The following is a 22,112-nucleotide window of genomic DNA, read 5'->3' on the forward strand; positions in this document are numbered from 1 at the left end:
CTACTGGCCACGGAGAAGGAACAGGACTGTAGACAGGCCACTCGAGAGTTGCTGACCACCTTAGATCAATTGGAGTATCGGGTCTCAGCCAAGAAAGCTCAGCTATGCACTGAGTGACATATTTGGGTTACAACATAGAAGGGGGTAGGCGAACTTTATCCAGCAGTAGAATAAAGGCCGTCTTGTCAATCCCCAGGCCTACCACTAAAAGGCAAGTCCGGGAGTTCCTTGGGGCAGTGGGTTATTGCAGACTATGGATACTAGGTTTTGCAGAAATTGAAAAACCACTCTACACTGCAACGGGGGGAAAGGAGCCCACCCTAGTCTGGATGGAAAAGGAGAAAGGAGCTTATAAGAAACTGAAAGAAGCCCTAGTAAGCACCCTGGCGCTTGCCCTGCCAGACCTAACCAAACCCTTCCAGCTATTTGTAGCTGAAAACAAAGGAGTGGCGAAAGGGGTCCTCACACAACCCCTAGGACCATGGAAACGCCCCGTTGCTTATCTCTCTAAGAGACTTGACCCGGTGGCCACGGGATGGCCCAACTGCTTGAGAGCCATTGCAGCCACCGCCCTGCTGGAAAAGGAAGCTTCAAAGCTAACCTTTGGCCAAAATCTCCAAGTAGTTGCCCCGAATGCAATTGAGACCTTATTAAGAAGCCCCCTGGAGAGATGGATGTCTAACGCCCACATTACCTAGTACCAGGTGTTACTGCTAGACCCACCACGAGTCAGCTTCCTGAAAACAGCTGCCTTGAACCCCGCCACACTCCTCCCTGCCGAGGAGGCAGAGCCCCCTTTGCATGACTGCGAGGAGACATTGACTGCCCTCACTTCCCTCCAAGAGGACCTTGTGGACCAGCCCCTGCAGAATCCAGATGAGACCCTCTACACAGACGGGAGCAGCTTCTTAGAAAAGGTACCCAGTATGCGGGGGTGGCAGTGGTGACACAAAAGGAGGTTCTCTGGGCACAGGCCTTAGGACGAGGCACCTCAGCCCAAAAGGCAAAACTCATAGCACTCACTCAGGCCCTCCAGTGGGGAAAAGGAAAAAGAGTGAACATTTTCACGGACAGTCGGTATGCTTTCTCCACTGTACATGTGCATGGGGCCCTATATCAGGAAAGAGGTTTCCTGACTTCAGGAGGAAAGGACATTAAAAATGTTTCTGAGATACTTAACCTCCTGGCAGCCATATAGGGGCCAAAAGAAGTGGCAGTAATTCATTGCCGAGGGCACCAGAAGGGCGATAGTCCCAAAGCACAGGGAAATCAATTTGCAGACCAAACCGCCAAGGACGTGGCTAAAAGACCAGTAGGGCCCCTAGAAGTTTTCATAGCCCTGCCAGCACGAAGGCTCCCAGAGAAGCCTACTTATCTGCCAAAGGAGCAGAGGCTAGCTGAGAAACTGGGGGCCGGGTAAGGAGAGGCTGGATGGCTAATTCTGCCAGACGGAAGGCCTATAGTGCCAGAAGCCCTGGGGCGAACCATCGCTTCCCAGACCCACCAGAGTACCAACCTAGGGGGAACAAAGCTATCAGAACTGCTGGGAAGAGAATTTTACATCCCAGGGCTCCAGAATACTTGGTTAGAAGATGCCAAGTGTGTGCCCGGGTAAACCAAGGGCCCCCTGTTGTGGCCGCACCGGAGCAGCGATTCCGAGGTCAAAATCCTGGAGAACACTGGGAAGTAGACTTCACCGAACTACCAGGAGGACAAGGAGGGTATAGGTGCCTGCTGGTTTTCATTGATACCTTCTCTGGCTGGCCTGAGGCATACCCAACCAAGGCAGAGACAGCACAGGTAGTAGTTAGGAAACTCCTCAATGAAATTGTCCCCCGGTTTGGCCTGCCACTATACACGGGGTCCGACAATGGCCCGGCATTTATCGCCAAAGTTACACAATCCATAGTTAAGGCCCTGAGAGTTACTTGGAAATTGTATTATGTTTATAGACCACAGAGTTCTGGACAGGTAGAGAGGATGAATCGGACCTTAAAGGAAATATTAACTAAGTTAAAATTAGAGACTGGCGAAAACTGGGTAAGTCTCCTTCCTTTTGCCCTCTCAGAGCTAGGTGCACCCTGTACATAAAAGGACTCACCCCGTTTGAAATTATGTTTGGCAGGCCGCCACCTCTTCTTCCCCACCTAAGGGAGGAAGAAATTGCCTGGCTGTCTACCCGAAATTTGCTTAAGTCCTTACAGGCTTTGCAGAGCAGCGCCACTTCGGCACAACGGGTGGTGAGAGCCATATGGGAGGAGGACTCACCGAGAACCAGTCCAACACAGCCTGCCTTCTCTCCGGGTGATCTTGTTTGGGTGAAGCGTCATGACTCTGGCAGCCTGGAACCTAGATGGGATGGACCCTACCAGGTGGTGCTGAGTACTCCAACCGCCATCAAAGTTGCAGGAAAGAGGCACTGGGGCCATCGTACACAGGTTAAGCAGGCGAACGACAACATCGAGGGATGGCAAGTCCAGAAGACCAGAGACCCGTTAAAGGTCAGACTCACTCGGTGTTCATCCTGACTCTTCTCGTCTGCCTGCAGCCAGGACTGGGAAATCCCCATTTGGTCAAAAATTACTCTTGGGAGGTCACACGTACTATTGATGGGACTGTTATAGGCTCTGTTGTCGGAGTAGGGGTGCCCGTCATCCGGACAGATCTCTGCAAACTGTTTGGGGAAAACTGGGGAAATTCCCATGGCCAAACCATATCGACCAGGTATGGCTGGGGGGGGGGGGGGGGGGAGGGGGGGCATCCCTGGGTCACTGGAGCCAGGGGTTATGGGTGCGGAAACTTAGCCCTAGAGTAAGAATTATGGCACACTCAACATTATGTCTGCCCCCGGGAAGGGGGTAGTAACTGTGGAGGAGAGGGTGACTTCTATTGTGCCTCTTGGGGCTGTGAGACCCTAGCCCTATGGAAAAAACCTCCCACCGACAAACTCCTCTGTCTGAACAGAGAGGTTCGACCTGGGGCCCCAAAGAAGAACTGCGCTGTCGGAGATTGTAACCCCATCCTCCTCATGCCTCTCGCCTGGTGGACTGACCAATGGGAAGGGGGAAAGACGTGGGGACTAAGACTCTATGTCAGTGGCCGAGACCCTGGCCAGCTCTTCACCATTCAACACTGGAATCTTCCCCGGTGGCTCAACCCGATTGGCCCCTTGTGTCCCCTAGACAAGCCAAAGAGGCCAAGCCAGCCACAGCACCTAGCCCCAGCCAAACCTCCTGGTTCCCCTGAGTCACAAAAGCCTGGGAACCCCAGCCCTACTCCACCTGCAGCCCTTGAGGACCTACAACAGCTTTTGGGTACAGGTGCAGGAAAACCAAACCGGCAGCTGCTGGGAACCCTAGACTTAATGTTTTCTTTCCTCAATCGCACTTCCCCAAACCTGACTGTGATTGCTGGCTGTGCCTTAACCCTGAACCCCCTTATTATGTTGGGATAGGGGCAGAGGCCCAGCTTGGGAAGGATGCTTCTGCCATCAGGAACTTTTCGGCAGAAAGTCTGTCAGACGGACTGTGTATGTGGGGACACAAACACCCAGGACTCACTCTTGGGGACATCCTGAACCCAGGACTTGTGTGTACCCTATGAACTATCCCCTTAGCAGTTCTACCTATACAGATCTATGTAATTTCAAAGAATTATACAGGAGAGACCCCCACCTACTTAGTAGCACCGGAAGAAACTTGGTGGGCATGTACAACTGGTATAACCCTTTGCATCTTCTCTCCAGTCCTCCAGAATCTGACTGACACTGGACTATGCATTCTAACTCATATCCTCCCACAGGTGTACTACTATTCGGGAGAAGGGGGCCGAGAACATTTAAACCTCGAACCCAGAAGGGTTAGAAGGGCCCCCATCCTCGTCCCCCTCCTTATGGGAATAGGACTAGCAGGATCCATGGCCATTGGAACAGCCGCCCTAGCAACTGGCCACCAAAATTATAAAGAGTTAAGCAGGCAGATAGATCAAGATTTAAGCTCTCTTGAAAAACCTGTTAGCCAACTGGAGGACTCCCTCAGTTCACTTGCAGAGGTAGTATTACAAAACAGACGAGGCCTAGATCTGCTTTTCCTAAAGCAGGGAGGCCTCTGTCTGGCCCTAGGGGAGACTTGCTGTTTCTACACCAACCACTCGGGGGTGATCAGGGAAAGCCTTAGCCAGCTGTGAAAATGGCTGGCTGACCGAGAAGAGGCTAGAAGGGCTGAGGGCAATTGGTACGAGAATTTATTTTCCTGGTCCCCCTGGCTAACTACCCTGCTCTCCTCCTTGGCAGGACCAGTCATTCTACTCCTCCTAGGGTTAATATTTGGCCCCTGCATTGCCAGATGCCTCCTCAATTTCATACAAAATCAAATACAGGCTGTAAAGTTAATGGTTTTACACACCCAATACTCCAGAATCTTAAAGGAGGGCGCTGAATCAAAGATTTGATTCAGGCATAAGACCAGTAGGGAATGTGCTAGGGTGAGGGACTGAGGCATGGAAGGGTTATGGAATGTGCTAGGGGGAGGGACTGAGGCATGGAAAGGTTACCGATTGTATTAGGGTCCGGGATTGTGGCAGAAAAAAATTGCTAGATTGTCTTAGAAAACAATGTATTATAATTCAACCCAGCCAGGTGTGACTCTGTTTACCTCCCCATTTGTACTTGTAAACTTTGTGTGAACCCTGCATGCTTTGTAGTGTTGCAGATAAAAGGTTTTGCTGTACCCTCGGTCAGCACTGCAGGCTGTGAAGCCCCTACTGGAGGGACATGCTGTAGTCAGCTGGCCAGCTTAATAAAGGCTCTTAAATTTAAATTCTGAGTCAGTGGTCTATCTCGCTGAGTGAACCCATAACAAGTGTCATCGAAGAGCAGTGTGAGAAAAAAATGCAATGGGACATTGGGTTTAGAGGGAGAACAATGGAGAAAGAGCAGAGCATGTTCAGAAGTTTCTGGTGGTTTAGTTCAGCCTCCGAATGGAGAACAAGCTAGAAAAGCAGATGAGGATGATAGGACTCAGAGCTCATTACTTAATCTCAATTTCTAATAATTTACAGCTGGGTAGATGAAGAAGAAATGGGCCAGGTTATAGATTAGTCTCACCTACAGGTCAGTATGATAGTTCTTCATCAAATACTGAGGGACAACTGAGTTCATTTATGAAGTGTGCTCAAATACATTATGGCTATTATTAAAGATCATTTAAGTTTTTTAGTTCATTGCTAACATCTGAACCCATGTTCTAATGTAGTTTAAAGAACACCGAAGCAGGATGAGTGGTCAAATTTAGGCTATTGGGCTTGAAGTCTGAACCTGAACAAGTCAACTACAGATAATGGAAATCAATAATAAGATCTTGGTAAAAAAAGAACAAGAAATGCATTGCTTTGCCTTTTCAGGTAGCATGGAAACTGTTTATTCCCCCCCCTCCCCCCCCATAATTTGCCATTTGGCCTGATCTAATACAGTGGGGCCTTGACTTATGAGTTTAATTCTTTCTGAGACTGAGCTCATTAAGGAGCTCGTTAACTCAAATTACTCTATCAACTCAATGCAAAAAATCGGCCGAGAGACAGCTGGTATCTTAAAAAACTCGTTAGTCGGGACACTCGTAAGTCAAGGCCCCACTGTACATAAATAATAAATTAGTATGTTATTAATTACTGTTTAAATTGGAAACATAGTTTGGCTTTGCAACTTTTTAGACTGAAAAAGAATTTAAATGCTCATAGGTTTAAACGTTAAATTTCCAGTCTCATCTTTTTATTGGCAAAAATGAGCTAAACTACACTTTCTTCCAGATTTTCTGTATGTGTGTAAAAGCTTTCTTACACACCTGCTGTATGTGTGTAAAAGCTATTCAAATTGGGTATAAAATTAAAATTTCCTGCCTCAAACCTCACTCTAGTCGCATTCAAATATATTTGTAATTGTTTCCTTTACAATTTGAGTAGAGCTATTTACCCTTTTACAAGAATCTTTTCAGTAGTGTGGTGTTCATCAGATCATGAAATTGGAGAATGAGAAAGGACTGTGCCTAAAATTGGGCTTCAATGTAACAAGTTTTTACAGGATTAAAATGCAATATATTCAGAAAATGAATAAGCAAGAAAGAGATGAGGGAGTGTACAGTTGGCCACAATCAAAAAAGGGTTCTGGTAATATTTTTCTTTGCTTTTGCCAATGACAGCAGTATTTGATGTTTTGATTTGTAGACATGATCTCAATTTTAAACTATTCTAGAACCCATTCTGCTGATCATAAACCTTCAAGGGTAAGCATTCTTCAAGTTTACCTAGTAATAGAAGAATTTAACTTCAAATTATTGTGGGATTGGGAAATAGAGATTTTTTCCCCTGCTCCATAATCCTGTGTGGTACATTATGGGTCACAAGGGATGAGTCAACATAAATCGAATTTTTCTTAATTTCTTAAGACTGTTAACTTTTTTATTTTTTGAAAGGACAAAGTAAAAATAGAAATTACCAGCCACACACAATGACAAAATAAAAATTCTTTTAGTTTTTATAAATTAAATATCATAAAATTATCTTGGAAACGATGTAAAATTGACAACCAAAACAACACCCCACTACCTTTATTATTCTATCTAATAGGGAATAGGATAGAAGTCTACATAAAAAAATTTCCACTGGAGCTGGGAACAGGGGGAGGAGATGGAAATTTTTTTAAAATTTGAAAGTAGGGTAAATTTCACATCAAAATTTGATGTAAATGTTTTATTACGTGTGATGGATGAATATGGCCATAGAAATCATTTCATTTGATTCCAATTCACATTATGAAATATGGATATAATAAGCAAAGTATATCTCTCCACCAAAAGAGGATTGTAATATATAATGAAAGATAGCTTGTCCTCTATCAATTTTCTCCACAAAACCCTAGTCAAATTGCTCAGTGTACTGAACCCTCCCTCCACTCTCTTTTTCTTTGTTTGCCTCACCACTTCTCAACTTTCCCAGTTATCAATTTTCTGCCTTCCTGAATTCTTCCTTCCCAGATCTTTAGTCCTGGCTTAACATACACATTTAACAAACCATTTGTCTTGGAGATTATTTTCTGAAATTCCCCATTTTCCCATACTGGTATTCACAAAAGTAAATTTGCACCCATCTCACCATCCTCATGTTTCTTAAGAGTATGAACATCCTAAAATAGAAAAAAATAAATTTCTAAAAATTCATTAGACAGGAATATTTTTAATTAAGTACATGTAAAATGTTTGTACGTTTGCAGTCATTCCAGTAGTTAAAACTTCTCACCACTATGTATTCTCTGTCCCCCAGGTCACCATCACCCCAGGCTACGTTATAGTAATGAAGATCCTAGAACTATACCAACTAGGCCAAGTAAGTTCAGACTCCAGATACCACGACACTAATCATCCCCAAGGACAATGAGCCAAGTCTTCTGGCCACTACTCCACATCTCAATTAGACCATTTGCACAGAATTCATTAGTGCTCTGGTTCTTTTTCATAAGTCAATTTTTACTATGTTCTTTACTTGCTGGCACCCAACCTAGTCCTTTAGTCCTCACTCACTTCCTGAAAATATTCACTTTTGGGAATTGTCTTTCAAGAACTAGTAATCCACTTATATACACACTCTTATCAGAGCTTTTCTTCACCTCCTTGACTTAACTGAAGTCAGGGATTCTCTGAGGAAATAAATTTTCTGAATTTCTTACACCTTAGTATTCTCAGAAGAGAAAGAAGATCAGGGGAGTGTTCTCTGCTCTCTAAGAAGTTTCCAACTGTTTCCCCTCTAATGTCCTCTTCCCCTTCTCATGAATCTTGCCCACCAAGCTCTGAGCCATTTGATTTTTCTCCATTGAACTCATAGTCTTATTTCTCTACTGTAAATCCTGCTGCTACTCTGAGTGGTTTCCTGGCATTCCTTTCATAGATCACCATGAATTTCTCTCATGGATCACAATGTCTCTTCCTTTTTGCTATATTAATTAGCTACTTCCACTAAGAGTTTTCCTTGAACAAGGTAAAGATTTATCTTGAATTGGATAAACTGGCTTAACAGTTTGTTTGAAAACATAGCTTTGTAGTAAGACAGATCTGGTTTTGAATCCTGACTCTACTATGAGTAGTATTTTTATTTGAACAACCTGCCTAATCTTTCTACACCTCATTTCTCTTACCTCTAAATTGGAGAGGACATTACCTACCAAAAATGATGGATAATTGAATGAGACAATACATAAAACTTCTTGACAGGTCATTCTGTAATATATAAAAATTTGAGTACTCAGTATATAGTGAAGTAGACAAGGAAAGAACAATAGACAGCAAATACAAGGCAAGTTTTTCTTTTAAAGAGCTTTTATTGTCCTGGCCAGGTGGCTCAGTTGGTTGGAGTGTCATCCTGTTTACAAAAAAGTTAAGGGTTTGATTTCCAGTCAGGGCACATATCTAGGTTTTGGGTTCAATCCCCAGTTGGAATGTGTAGGGTAAAAAACCAGTCAATGTTTTTCTCTCACAACCTTGTTCCTCTCTCTCCCTTCCTCTCTCTCTAAAAATCAATAAAAGCATATCTCAGGTGAGGATTAAAAAAGAAAGTTTTACCTATTGAAGAATCCATATATTCTTAATCTAATAATCACTTTGAAGAATTTACAACAAAAAGTAAGAAAATAAAAGATGTGCTAAATAGGCAGATGGCAAGGAAGGTTGACCTAGGCTGCTTATCCAGGATGGCTTACCTGAAGAGGAGCTATATGAGATAAGATCTAAAGATATAATAGGCATTAACTACATAAAGAGCTTTTATTTTGTTTTTGACAGGAAAAAGATAGAACATTTTAGGTAGAGGAAATAGCATGTGAAAAGAAAAGGAGATTGTGAGAATTGAAAGAATGCTAGTAAGTAAGAAAAATATAGTATGGGAAAAAGCAGATCCATATGAGACAAAATAATTGAGCAGAAACCAAAACATTAAAGCGCTTTATACTATGTTAAGAATTTTTGTTATGATTCTAGGAGCAATTGGAAGCCATTGAAAGGTTTCAGGCAGATAAATGTCATGATCATATTTGTGTTTTTTAAAACTTTATATACAAATCAACTGCATTTATATACCTTTACAATGAACAATCCAAGTACAAAATTAACATAATCCTATTTACAACCGTATAGAAAATAATAAAATATTTAGAACTAAATTTAATAAAAGAAGTGGGAAACTTATACTCATAAACATTGTTGAAGTAAATTTAAAATGGCTTACATAAGTGGAAAGACATTCCATATTGATTAGAAAAATAAACATTGTAAGTATGGCATTACTCCCCAAACTGATCTACAGATTTAAAATACAGTAAACTCAATTTTGCAGACCTTGATTTAACAGACTTTGGACTTAATGAACAAGATTTCCAGTCTGTATGACATATGTGAAAATTAACACCCTGTTAATTTTAAAGTGCTTTTAACCAATATTTCCTTATAATTAAACTAGAAGCCTGGTGCATGAAATTTGTGCACGGGGTGAGGGTCCCCTCAGCCCAACCTGCACTCTCTCCAATCCGGGACCCCTTGGAGGATGTCCAATTGGCAGTCGAACATCCCTCTCACAATCCAGAACCGCTGGCTCCTAACTGCTCACCTGCCTGCCTGCCTGCCTGCCTGATCACCCCTAACTGCCCCCCCTGCCAGTCTGGTTGCCCCCAACTGCGCCCCCTGCCAGCCTGGTCACCCCTCACTGCCCTCCTCTGCCATCCTGGTTGCCCCATGCAGCCTGCTGTTCGGTCGTTAGGTTGCCCCTCACTGCCCCCCCTGCCCGCCTGGTCGCCCCACTTAGCCTGTTTGGTCGTCCATTCAGTTGTTTCAGATGTGATGGCCCCTGGCTCTTTATATATGTAGATTAACAGGTTATTTTTTGTTATTAATTTGCTGTTATTTTTTTAAAAAATTAGTGAATAGGCTATATGTTGTAAAAAACACTGTAGTTATTTTGCCTACATAAATATTTCATACTAGAGACCTGGTGCACAAAATTCATGCATGGGGTGTGTGTGTCCCTCAGCCCAGCCTGCACTCTCTCCAATCTGGGACCCCTCGAGGGATGTCCAACTGCCTGTTTAGGCCCGATCTCCCTGTCCTAGGAAGCTTTGAAGCTAGACATTGACTTCTCTCTAGCTATGAAAGTCCTAGATGGCATCTTCTTCCAATATAAGAGTATTTTGTCTACATTGAAATATGTTATTTAATGTAACCTCCTTCATTAAGGATCTTGGTTTTATCTACCAGATAACTTGCTGCAGATTCTACATCAGCTCTGGCTGCTTGATCTTGGACTTTTATGTAATAAAGACAACTTCTTCCCTTAAACCTTATAAACCAACCTCTTCTAGCTTTAAACTTTTCTTTTGCAGCTTTCTCACCTCTCCAGCCTCTATAAAATTGAAGAAAGTTAGGGCCTTGCTCTGGATTAAGCTTTGGTTTAAGGAAACGTGATTGTTGGTTTTAGGTTTTACCCAGATCACTAAATTTTTCTACATATCATCATTTGGTATATTATTCATGTACTTATGAAATAGCACTTTCAATTTCCTTCAAGAACATTTCTTTGCACTCAAATCTCAACTAACTGTTTAATGTAAGAAGCCTGGCTCTTCACCTATCTTAGTTTTTAACATACCTTCCTCATTAAGTTTAATCATTTCTACCTTTTGATTTAACATGAGAGACCTGCAACTCATCCTTTCACTTTAACACTTAGAGGCCATTGTAGAATCATTAAATTGCCAGATTTCAATATTCTTTGTCTCAGGAAATAAGAAAGCCTGAGGAGAAGAAGAAAGAGAATGTAATGGCTGGCCAGTGGAGCATTCATAACATACACACACACACACACACACACACACACACACACACTCACACACTACTTATTAATTAATCCCATATCTTTTATGGGTGTGATTTGTGGTCCCTACCCCCAAAATTATAAGGGTCACATTTCAAAAAAATGAAGGCAAAATTAAGACATCCCCATATAAGCAAAACAGGGGATTTATAGCTAGTAGATCTGAGAGAGTTTAAGAGTAACATCAAGGATATGCTCTCTGATCACAGATCACCATGACAATATAACTATAATGAAAAAGTTTTGAACATTGAAAGAATTATCAAAATGTTATACAGTGAAACAAAATGCACAATGTTGTAAAAAAAAAAAATGGTGCTGATAGCCTTGCTTACCTCAGGTTGACACAATTATTCAAGTTGTAAAAAACAATACATTGGAACCTCTGTTCTTGAACTTAATTTGTTCCAGAAGGCTATTTGAGAAGTGATTTGTTCAAAAATGGAATCATTTTTTCCCATTAGAAAAAATTAAATTGAATTAATCTGTTTCAAACTCCCAAATGATTTCCTGTTTTAGCCTTTCCTGTATACAGTACATGTCTATTTTACTGTTTAATCTATAAACTCTTTAAAAACAAAAAGACATAAAATGTAAATGAAAATTTAACAAAAAGAAAATAAAATTTACAGTAAAAAAGAAATTTACATACACACTAGAACTTATTTTTAATGTTGAGCGATATTGATGACTGAATATGGAGAGGAGAGATGGAAGAATGGAGGGATGAGGGAATGGAGGGATGGAGAGATATTATGTTTTGGAAGGGGAGTCCACTTTCATAAAAATGTTAGGTAGTTGTTCTTCTGGGGTTCTTTCTCTGTTTTGTCTCTTTGCCCCACTAAAACTTCTTTAGGCTCACTGGGCCTCTGACCCACTAAAAACCTATCCAATGATGTTTGCTTTTGCCTGTGCTTTAACACTCACTTGAAGTGAAACACCGCATTGTCATTAAACAAGTTATCTCACGGCTTGCTACTTCTTTGTCAGGGTGATACATATTTCTCAATAAAATGCTGCATTTCTCCCCATTTCCCAAACAGTTCCTTGATTAGTGAAGTAAGAATATCCTCCCTTCCCTCCGCTTCCCTTGAACAGAGCTCCTCAGCTTCCATCTCTTGCTGTTCTCCTTGAAGGTCTTTTGAGTTCTTGGTGTTCAGCTCAGTATTATGGCCCTCCAACAACTCCTCCATATTGTCATCATCCACTTCCAAGCCCATGGACTTGCCCAGATATACAATACTGTATCCTCCGCAACAGACATAGGCTCATCCTCGAAGCCCTCAAAGTCAATTACAGCAACAGACTCAGGCCACAATTTCTTCGATTACATGGTCCTGGAAGACACTTCCCTTTATGCTTTGTCTATGAGCCTCAAGTAAATTAGGATATTAAAATGTTACTTCCAGAACTCCCTGAGGATGAAATTAATTTCAGAGGTCACCTAAAAATACCTCTGAAACAGTGCCTTTGTGTAATTTCTTATACACTAATAATGGGCTCTCAGAAAGAGAAACTAAAACAGCAATCCCATTTACCATTTCAACAATGAAAATAAGATACCTAGGAAAAAGAAGATAAAAGGCCTGAACTGGGAAAAATATAGGCCATTGAAAAAATAAAATAAGGAAGGTAAAAAAAAAAAAAAAAAAAAAAAAAAGGAAAACTATCGTCTTTACGGATTGGAAGAATTAACATCATTAAACTCTCCATACTATCTAAAGCAGTGGTTCTCAACCTTCCTAATGCCGCGACCCTTTAATACAGTTCCTCATGTTGTAGTGACCCCCTATTTCATTGTTACAAATTTAACATAATTAAAGCATAGTGATTAATCACAAAACCAATATGTAATTATATATGTGTTTTCCGATGGTCTTAGGTGACCCCTGTGAAATGGTCGTTCGACCCCAAAGGGGTCGCAACGCACAGGTTGAGAACTGCTGATCTAAAGCAATCTATAGATTCAACTCAATCCCTATAAAAATACCAATAGCATATTTCACAAATCTAGAAAAAAACATTCCAAAAATTTATATCGAACCAAAAAAGACCCCAAATTACCATAGCAATCTTTAAAAAAAAAAAAAATATATATATATATATATATATATATATATGTATATTATTGATTTTTTTTACAGAGAGAAAGAGAGAGGGATAGAGAGTTAGAAACATCCATGAGAGAGAAACATCGATTAGCTGTCTCCTGCACACCCCCTACTGGGGATGTGCCAGCAACCAAGGTAGATGCCCTTGACTGGAATCAAATCCGGGACTCTTCAGTCCACAGGCCAACGCTCTATCCACTGAGCCAAACCGGTCAGGGCACCATAGCAATCTTGATAAAGAAGAACAAAGTTGGATGAATCACAATACTGGAGAGAAAACTATAAAAAAAGCCATTGTAATCAAAACAGCTTGGTACTGGCACAAGAACAGGCATATAGATCAATGGAGCATGACAGAGAACCCAGAAACTGATGCAAGCCATGCTGCTCAATTAATATTTTACAAGGGAGGTAAGAGCATACAATGGAGTAAAGACAGCCTCTTTAATAAATGGTGTTAGGATAATTAGGTACATGCAAAAAAAAAAACACCTCAAAATAAACTAGGCCACCAACTTGCATCATACATAAGAATAAACTCAAAATGGTTAAAAGACTTAAATGTAAGTAATAAAACCATACAATATCTTAGAAGAAACCATAGGCAGCAAAATATTAAACATCTCTCATAGCAATATATTTGCTGATACACCTCCTAAGGCAAAGAAAACAAAAGAAATAATAAACGAATTGGGCTATATCCAAATAAAAAGCTTATGCACAGCAAATGAGACCATCAACAAAATGGAAATGGAGCCCACTGGATTTTACAATGATACATCTGATAAGATGTTAATTTCCAAAATATATAAATTACTCATACAACTCAACAAAAGGAAGACAAACAATCCAATTAAAAAAATGGGCATAGGACCTGACTAGACACTTCTCCAAAGAGGACATACAGATGGCCAATAGATATATGAAAAAAATGCTCAAAGTCACTAATAATTAGAGAGATGCAAATTAAAACAACAATGAATTATCACCTCATACCTGTCAGAATGGCTACCATCAACAAATCAAGAAATGACAAGTACTGGTGAGAATGTGAAGAAACGGTAATCCTAGTACACTGCTGGTGGGAATGCAGACTGGTGCAGCCATTATGGAAAACAGTATGGAGTTTCCTCAAAAAATTAAATATATAACTGCCATTTGACCCAGTGATCCCACTTCTAGGAATATATCCTAAGAAACCTGAAACATCAATCAGAAGGAATATGTGCGCCCTATGTTCATAGCAGCACAATTTACAAAAACTACGATCTAGAAACTGCCAAAATGCCCATCAGTAGATGAGTGAATAAAAAAAATCTGTGGTCATGTACACCGTGAAATACTATGCCGCAGTAAAAGAAGGATCTCTTACCCATTGAGACAGCATGGAGGGGTCTGGAACATATTATGCTAATGGATAAATCCAGCCAGAGAAAAACAAGTATCACATGATTTCACTCATACAGTAGGTCCTCGGATTACGTCGGAGATCTGTTCCTATGGCACGATTTTCGCAGTAAGTTGGAACCCACCTACATAAGCATCTATGTCACTCACATGGAGCACATACACAGCAGTAATGAAGTGAAACATTAAAAAAAAATTAAAAGAAAGAAAACAATTTTTGACCTATACTTGTGGTAAATAAATAATAAAACATAAAGCACATATGTACATATGTCAAAATGACTGAATTTTTTTTATAAATAAGTGGGAGATGGTGATGTAACCATGAAATGATGTGTGTCTGAGTCCGATGTAACCCAAAGACTGTCTGTATGTGGAATCTAATGAACAAAATAAACTTATGTAAAAATAGGTCTAGAGACATAGAAGCATGAAACAGGCTGATGAATCTCAGAAGGAAGGAGGATGGAGAGGTCTTAAGAAATTAAACAAAGAACTTATATGCATATATGCATAACCTATGGACATAGAAAATAGTGTGGTGAAGCCCTGGGGGATAAGGTGAGGGATGGATGTGGTCAATGGGGCTAAAAATGAGACATCTTTAATGCTTTCAATAAAGATAAATTTTTAAAAAGAAATGATCTCTTAGTCCATGGGCTGCATGAGAGGAGTTGTGTCAGGTGGCAAGAACCTAACAGTGATGAAGGTGTACTCCTCCACCAACTTGGCCTCCATGCTTGGAGGGTGGGAAGGAACACTATCCATTACAAGAAGTGGCCTGAGTGTCAATTGTTTTTCCTGGAGCTATTTCTTCACACTTGGGGCAAACACTTAATGAATCCACTCATTGAAAAATTACCCGGTTACACAAGCTTTGCTATTAGCCCTGCACATCATATTCAATTTTTTTTTACATGAAATTATTTTTCTTGAAAACTCATGAGTTTTTAGAATGGTAGATGAGTAGAAGTTTCAACTTAAAGTCCCCTTTGCATTTCCACACAACAATGACGTCAACCTGTCCTTCATTGACCTATGTCTTTCCAGTGACTTCTCCTCCTGTGTGATGTAGGTTTTCTTTGGCATTTTCTTCCAGAAGAGACCTGTACCATTACAACTGAATGCTTATTGGAAAACAAATGCCTCAGCCTCTACGTATTCTTGACATTCTGTCACGAAATTTTCAGCACCTACTTTGTTAGAACTGGCAGCCTCCCCATGCATCATTACACTATGAATGTCATGTCTTTTCTTAAATTTATTGAACCACCCCATACTAGACTTAAATGAGTCACTTTCAGTACTTACTCCAGGGTTGTTTTTTTCAGGAGGTAAGTATGCAGCATCATCACTTTTTCACAAAAAATTGCCTCTGAAATGCTATCACTAGCTAACTGCATTACATTTATTCAAATCAACAATTTTTCTACCTTTTCAATTGCCTGTGATTGCTGTTTCATATGCTCTTTCACACCCTTAGCAACACCAACACTCCTGATGTCCTCTTTATTTTTAAATTGTGCTAATCATTTATTTCACCATGCCATACTCAGTAACTAGTCAGACATGCAAACACTTCTATCATACTTTACAATTATTTCCTTTTTAAGCTCTAACATTTTTCTCACCACTTTCCTTTTCACTTTGCTGCTATCACTAACCTTCCTAGGACCCATGGTGTCATATTTAGCAATAATATCCAACAGCAAAAGAAAAAAAAAGAAAATACAGCATGATTTTCTGAGTTGTTAACAATGTGATGTGTAGTGCTAAACTGACACATACTCATACATTTTCTCCGATGTCACTTGTGAGATGCATGCCTGACAAACAGGTATCAGCGTGAAAGTGTCATGGGTCAAGAACTAAAGTTTTGCTCAACAACTGAGACATTTTTTCATTAACAACTTGGTTAAGAATTGAATTATTTGACTGTATCTGTGAATTGCAACAAAGCTAAGCACAAAAGAATAAGATATGCCTGTACACAATTAAATATAAAATTTAGTATTAATGTTACTAAATTACATTTTCCCTATATGATTTAAAAGACAATTACATAAAGCAATAATGATAAATCTAAGTTGATGAACATACAATGAATAATGATTTAATTTGTGACAATAACAGCATAAGGGTGATAGCAGAGCTATATAAGAGCTGTTTTAGTATACTATTGAAACTAAATTGGTATTAATTTGAACTACATTAGCATAAACTAACATTTCATTATTTATAAAAACTAAAAACATATAAAGAAAAGAAAAGGAAATTAAAATAACACAGTAGAAAATATCTTTTTAACATAAAAAGCTAATACAAAAAATTGAGGAACAACTAAGATATAAGACATATAGAAAACAAGGAGCAAAATGACAGAAGTAAATATAATAGCTCCTTACCAGTAATTGCATTAAATATAAGAGGATTAATCTCTTAAATTAAAAGGCATAGATTATTACAATAATTTTTAAATGATCCAACTATACACCATTTATAAGATCTCACTTTATATTCAAGAGACAAATAGGTCACCCTAGCTGGTTTGGCTCAGTGGATACAGTGTCGGCCTGTGGACTGAAGGGTCCAAGATTCAATTCCAGTCAAGAGCACATGCCAAGGTTGTGGGCTCTATCTCCAGTAGGGGCATGCAGGAGGCGTCTGATCAATGATTCTCTCTTATTATTGATGTTTCTATCACTCTTTCCCTCTCCCTTCCTCTCTGAAACAAAAAGAGAGAGACAAGTAGGTAGGTGTAAAAAGATAGAAAGAGGTGAATAAACAGTAACCAAAAAAGAGCAAGTGGTTATATTGATACTGTACAAAATAAAATTGAAAACAAAAATAGTTGTAAAAGATAATGAATGATCCTATATAGTAAAAGCATAATATGCAAATTGACTGAACAGCCAAACAGCAGAACGACCATCTGGACGACCATCCAGGATCACGCTCTGACACCCACTGGCACCAGGCCAGCCAAGGCGGGTGCAATGTTATTGGTCGGGGACCTGGCCATTGCCCCATGATCGCCCTGCAGAGGGAGGCCCAAGCCACAGACCGGAGGACTGCAGCGGGTGGGTGGGGCCTACCCCTGTGAGGGAAGTCCAGGTCCTGGGTGCCTGCAGCCAGAGGGAAGCTGGTGCTGGCAGTCAGGGAAAGGAGGACCTACTCTTGTATGAATTTCATGCACCAGGCCTCTAGTATTATATAAAGATCAAGGGAACAATATATTAGTAAGACATAACAATTTAGAATATATATATACACCTAACAACAGAGTCCCTAATACATGAGACAGAAATAGACATTCACATTTACAGTGCATTTGTTTTGACAAGGTGGTTGAGGCAATTCAATTAATATTTATTAGTCTGTAAAAAATAATGCTGGCAAAACTGTATATCCACATGCAAAAGAGAAAAGTTGAACTCTATTTTACATCATATATTAAAATGCACTCAAAATGAACCAATGACCTAAATGCAAGCACTAAAGTATAAAAATCTTATAGAAAAGCAGAGGATACATTTTTTTTACCTTGGATTAGACAAAGGTTTTTGTCTAATGACACCAAAAAAGATATGACACCAAAAGAACAAAATAAATTGAACTTCAACAAATTTAAACTTTGTGTTTCAAAGGATACCATCATGAAAGTGAAAATACATTCTCAAAAATGAGAGGAAGAGATTAAAAATGGCAGTGGAGTAAGTGCTTTTAAACAATGATTGGGTTACCAAAGAGATCAAAGAAGAAACAAAAAAACATCCTGGGAACAAATGACAATGAAAACACTACATTCCAAAATCTATGCAACACAGTGAAAGTAGTTCTGAGAGAGAAGTTCATAGCATTACAGGCCTATGTCACAAATAAGGAAACTGGTAATAACATATCTCACTCTTAAAGAATTAGAAAGACAGCAACAAGAAAAGCCCAGAGTAAGCAGAAGGAAGGGGATAATAAATATCAGACAGAATTAAAGACATAGATACCAAAAAAACAAACAAACAAAAAAACCCAAAACACAAAAGCAAAAGGTCAAAAAACAAAGAGCAGGTACCATAAAGGATAAACAAGATTGATGAACTTCCAGCCAGGCTTAGCAACAAGCAAAGAGAGAGGACCCAAATAAATATACTCATAAATGTAAGAGGCGAAATAACAACAGACCCCACAGAAATACAAACAATTGTAAAAAAAATACTATGAATAACTCTATTCCAGCAAACTGGTCAACCTAGAAGAAATGGACATATTCCTTGAAAAATACGACCTTCCAAACTCAATCAAAAATAAAAAGATCTGAATAGGCCAATAACTATAGAGAAAATTGAAGTAGTCATCAACAACAACAACAATAACAAAAACCTTCCAGAAAATAAAAGTCCTGGGATAGGTGGCTTCACAGGGGAGTCTTATCAATCATTCAAAGAAGAACTAAAACCTATCCTCCTCAGACTATTCCAAAACAATTCAAGAGGAACTCATACTTTCAAGCTCTTTCTATGAAGTCATCATTACCCTAATTCCAAAATAAGATATAAAGACACTACAAAGAAAGAGAATTACTGGCCAATATCCCTGATGAACATAGATGCTAAAATCTTCATCAAAATTCTAAAAAATCAGATCCAGCATTTCATTAAAAAGATCATACACCATGACCAAGTGGGATTTCATCCAGGGATGCAAGGCTGGTACAATATCCACAAATCAATAAATGTGATACATCACATAAACAAATTGAGAGAAGAAAACCACATAATCATATCAATTGGTACAGAAAAGGCATTTGACAATATCTAACACCCTTTCCTGATAAAAACTCTCAGCAAAGTGGGAATACAGGGATCATACCTCAACATATATGACAAACCTACAGACAACATCATACTCAATGGGCAAAAACTAATACCATTTCCCCTAAGAACAGGAACAAGACAGGGATGCCCACTTTCTCCACTCCTTGTACTGGAAGTGCAAGCCATAGTGATCAGACCAAAAGAAAAAAAGGCATCCAAATTGGAAAAGAAGAAGTAAAATTGGCATTATTCACAGATGACATGATATTGTACATAGAAAACCCTAAAGACTCCATCAAAAAACTTCTAGACTTAATAAATGAATTCAGCAATGTAGCAAGACACAAAATTAACACCCAGAAATCTATGGCTTTTTTTATACATCAATAATAAACTCACAGAAAGAGAAACTAAAAAAACAATCCCATTTATGATTGCACCTAAAAAATTAAGATACCTATTCATAAATTTAACCAAAGAGATAAAAGACATGTATTTGAAAAAACTACAGGACATTGAAAAAGGAGATAGAGGAAGACATAAACAAATGGAAGAATACACCATGTTCATTGATTGGTAGAATCAACATAATTAAAATGTCCATACTACCCAAAAACAATCTATAGATTCAATGCAATCCCCATTAAAATGCCAAATGCATATTTCAAAGACCTAGAACAAACTCTCCAAAAATTCATATAGAATAAGAAAAGATCACAAGTAGCTGCTGCAATATTGAGAAAGAGGAACAATGTTGGAGGGACCACAATACCAGATTCAAGCTATATTACAAAGCCAGTGTTCTCAAAACTGCCTGGAACTGGCACAAGAAGACATATAGACCAATGGATAGAAACAGAGAACCCAGAAATAGACCCAATCCATTATGCTCAATACTTGACAAAGGAGGCAAGAGCATACAATGGAGTCAAGACAGTCTCTTTAATAAATGGCATTGGGAAAATTAGACAGATACATGCAAAAAAAATGAAACTAGACCACTAACTTACACCATACAAAAAAAATAAACTCAAAATGGATAAAGGACTTAAACATAAGATGGGAAACCATAAAAATCATAGAAGACTCCATAGGCAGCAAAATATCAGACATGCTTCATAGCAATATCTTTACCGATACAGCTCCTAGGGCAAAGGAAACTAAGAAGAAAATAAACAAATGGGACTACATCAAAGTAAAAGCTTTGGCACAGCAAAAGAATCCATCAACAAAACAACAAGAGAGCCTAATGCATGGGAGAACATATTTGCCAATGCTATCTCTGATAAGGTTTTAATCTCCAAAATTTATAGGGAACTCATACAACTTAACAAAAGAAAGATAAACAATCCAATCAAAAAATGGGCAAAGGACATAAATAGACACTTTTTGAAAGTGGACATGCAGAAGGCCAATGGGCACATTAAAACATGCTCAAAGTCACTAATCATCTGAGAGATGCAAATCGAAACAATTAGGTACCTTCTAACACCTGTCAGATAATAATGGCTATTATCAACAAATCAACAAACAAGTGCTGGTGAGGATGTGATTAAAAAGGAACTCTTGTGCACTGCTGGTGGGGATGCAGACTGGTGCAGCCACTGGGGAAAACAATATGGAGTTTCCTCAAAAAATTAAAAATGGAACTCCAATTCGACCCATTAATCCCACTTCTAAGAATATCTCCAAAGAAATCAGAAACACCAATCAGGAAGGATATATGCACCCCTAGGTTCATAGCAGCACAATTTACAATAGCTATGATTTGGAAACAGCCTACGTGCACATCAGCAGATGAGTGGATTAAAAAACTGAGGTACATCTACACAATGGAATACTATGCTGCTGTTAAATAGAAGGAATTTTTACCATTCTCAACCACATGGATGGAATTGGAGAGCATTATGCTAAGTGAAATAAGCCAGTTGGAGAAAGATAAATATCACATGATCTCACTCATTTGTGAAATATAATGAAAACATAAATTGATAAACAAAAATAGATCCAAAGACAGAGAAGCATCTAACAGTCCGCCAAACATCAGAGGGAATGTGGGGTAGTGGGGGTAAGAGATCAACCAAAGTATTTGTATGCATGCATATGAGCAGAACCAATGGATAGACAGTAGGGATTTAAGGGTATGTGCTGTGGCCTGGGGATGGTCGGGGAGAGGTCAATGTTGGAAAAAGGAGACATATGTAATACTTCAAACAATAAAGAAAGAGGTAAAGAAATTTATCTGATATAGAGTTCAGAATAATGACAGTAAAGATGCTCACTAGCATAAAAATGATATAGTAACTATGAAAAAAGAACAGTTAGAAATAAAGAATGACACAGCACTAATAAAGAACACATTAGAAGAAATACACAGCAGTTTAGGGAAAGCCAAGGATAAGGATCAGTGAATTAGAAAACAGGGTAGAAAAAATCACTCAATAGGAGAAAGAAAAATAAAAAATAATTAAAAAACAAGAGGACAGCTTAAGGGAGCTGTGTAACAATATGAAACATAACAATATTGGCATAATAGGGATGCCAGAAGGTGAGGAAAGGGAGAAAGGAATAAGAGGGTGTATTTGAAGAAATAATGGCGAAACAGTCCCTAAACTAGTAAAGGAAAATATACAAATTCAGGAGGCAATGAGAATCCCAAACAAGAAGAATTCAAACAGGCCCATGCCCAGACACATCATTATTAAAATGCCAAATGATAAAGACAAATAGAGAATATTAAAGGCAGCAAAAGAAAAGCAATTTGTTACCTACAAAGGAAATCCCATTAGGCTGTCAACTGATTTCTCATCGAAACTCTACAGGCCAGACTAGAATGGCATGAATTACTCAAGGTAATGAATAGAAAGAACATGAAACCAAG

The 22,112-nt window shown here is 39.2% G+C and overlaps 1 protein-coding gene across 1 annotated transcript in view; it reads left to right on the top strand.

The window, feature by feature from the left end:
* Window positions 1-329: 329 nt before the first annotated feature.
* The window catches only part of LOC139006280 (DNA replication licensing factor MCM5-like), an 88,742-nt gene continuing 66,959 nt past the window's right edge, over window positions 330-22,112 (top strand). Inside the window, 6 exon segments of the mRNA XM_070408741.1 lie at window positions 330-620; window positions 699-917; window positions 2,205-2,501; window positions 3,802-4,050; window positions 7,312-7,374; window positions 12,063-12,280. Of these exon segments, the coding sequence (XP_070264842.1) occupies window positions 330-620; window positions 699-917; window positions 2,205-2,501; window positions 3,802-4,050; window positions 7,312-7,374; window positions 12,063-12,280 (1,337 nt within the window).

Source organism: Myotis yumanensis, unplaced genomic scaffold, assembly GCF_028538775.1.
Source record: "Myotis yumanensis isolate MYYU_CA2020_CCGP unplaced genomic scaffold, mMyoYum1.0.hap1 SCAF_3, whole genome shotgun sequence".
Lineage (NCBI taxonomy): Eukaryota > Metazoa > Chordata > Mammalia > Chiroptera > Vespertilionidae > Myotis > Myotis yumanensis.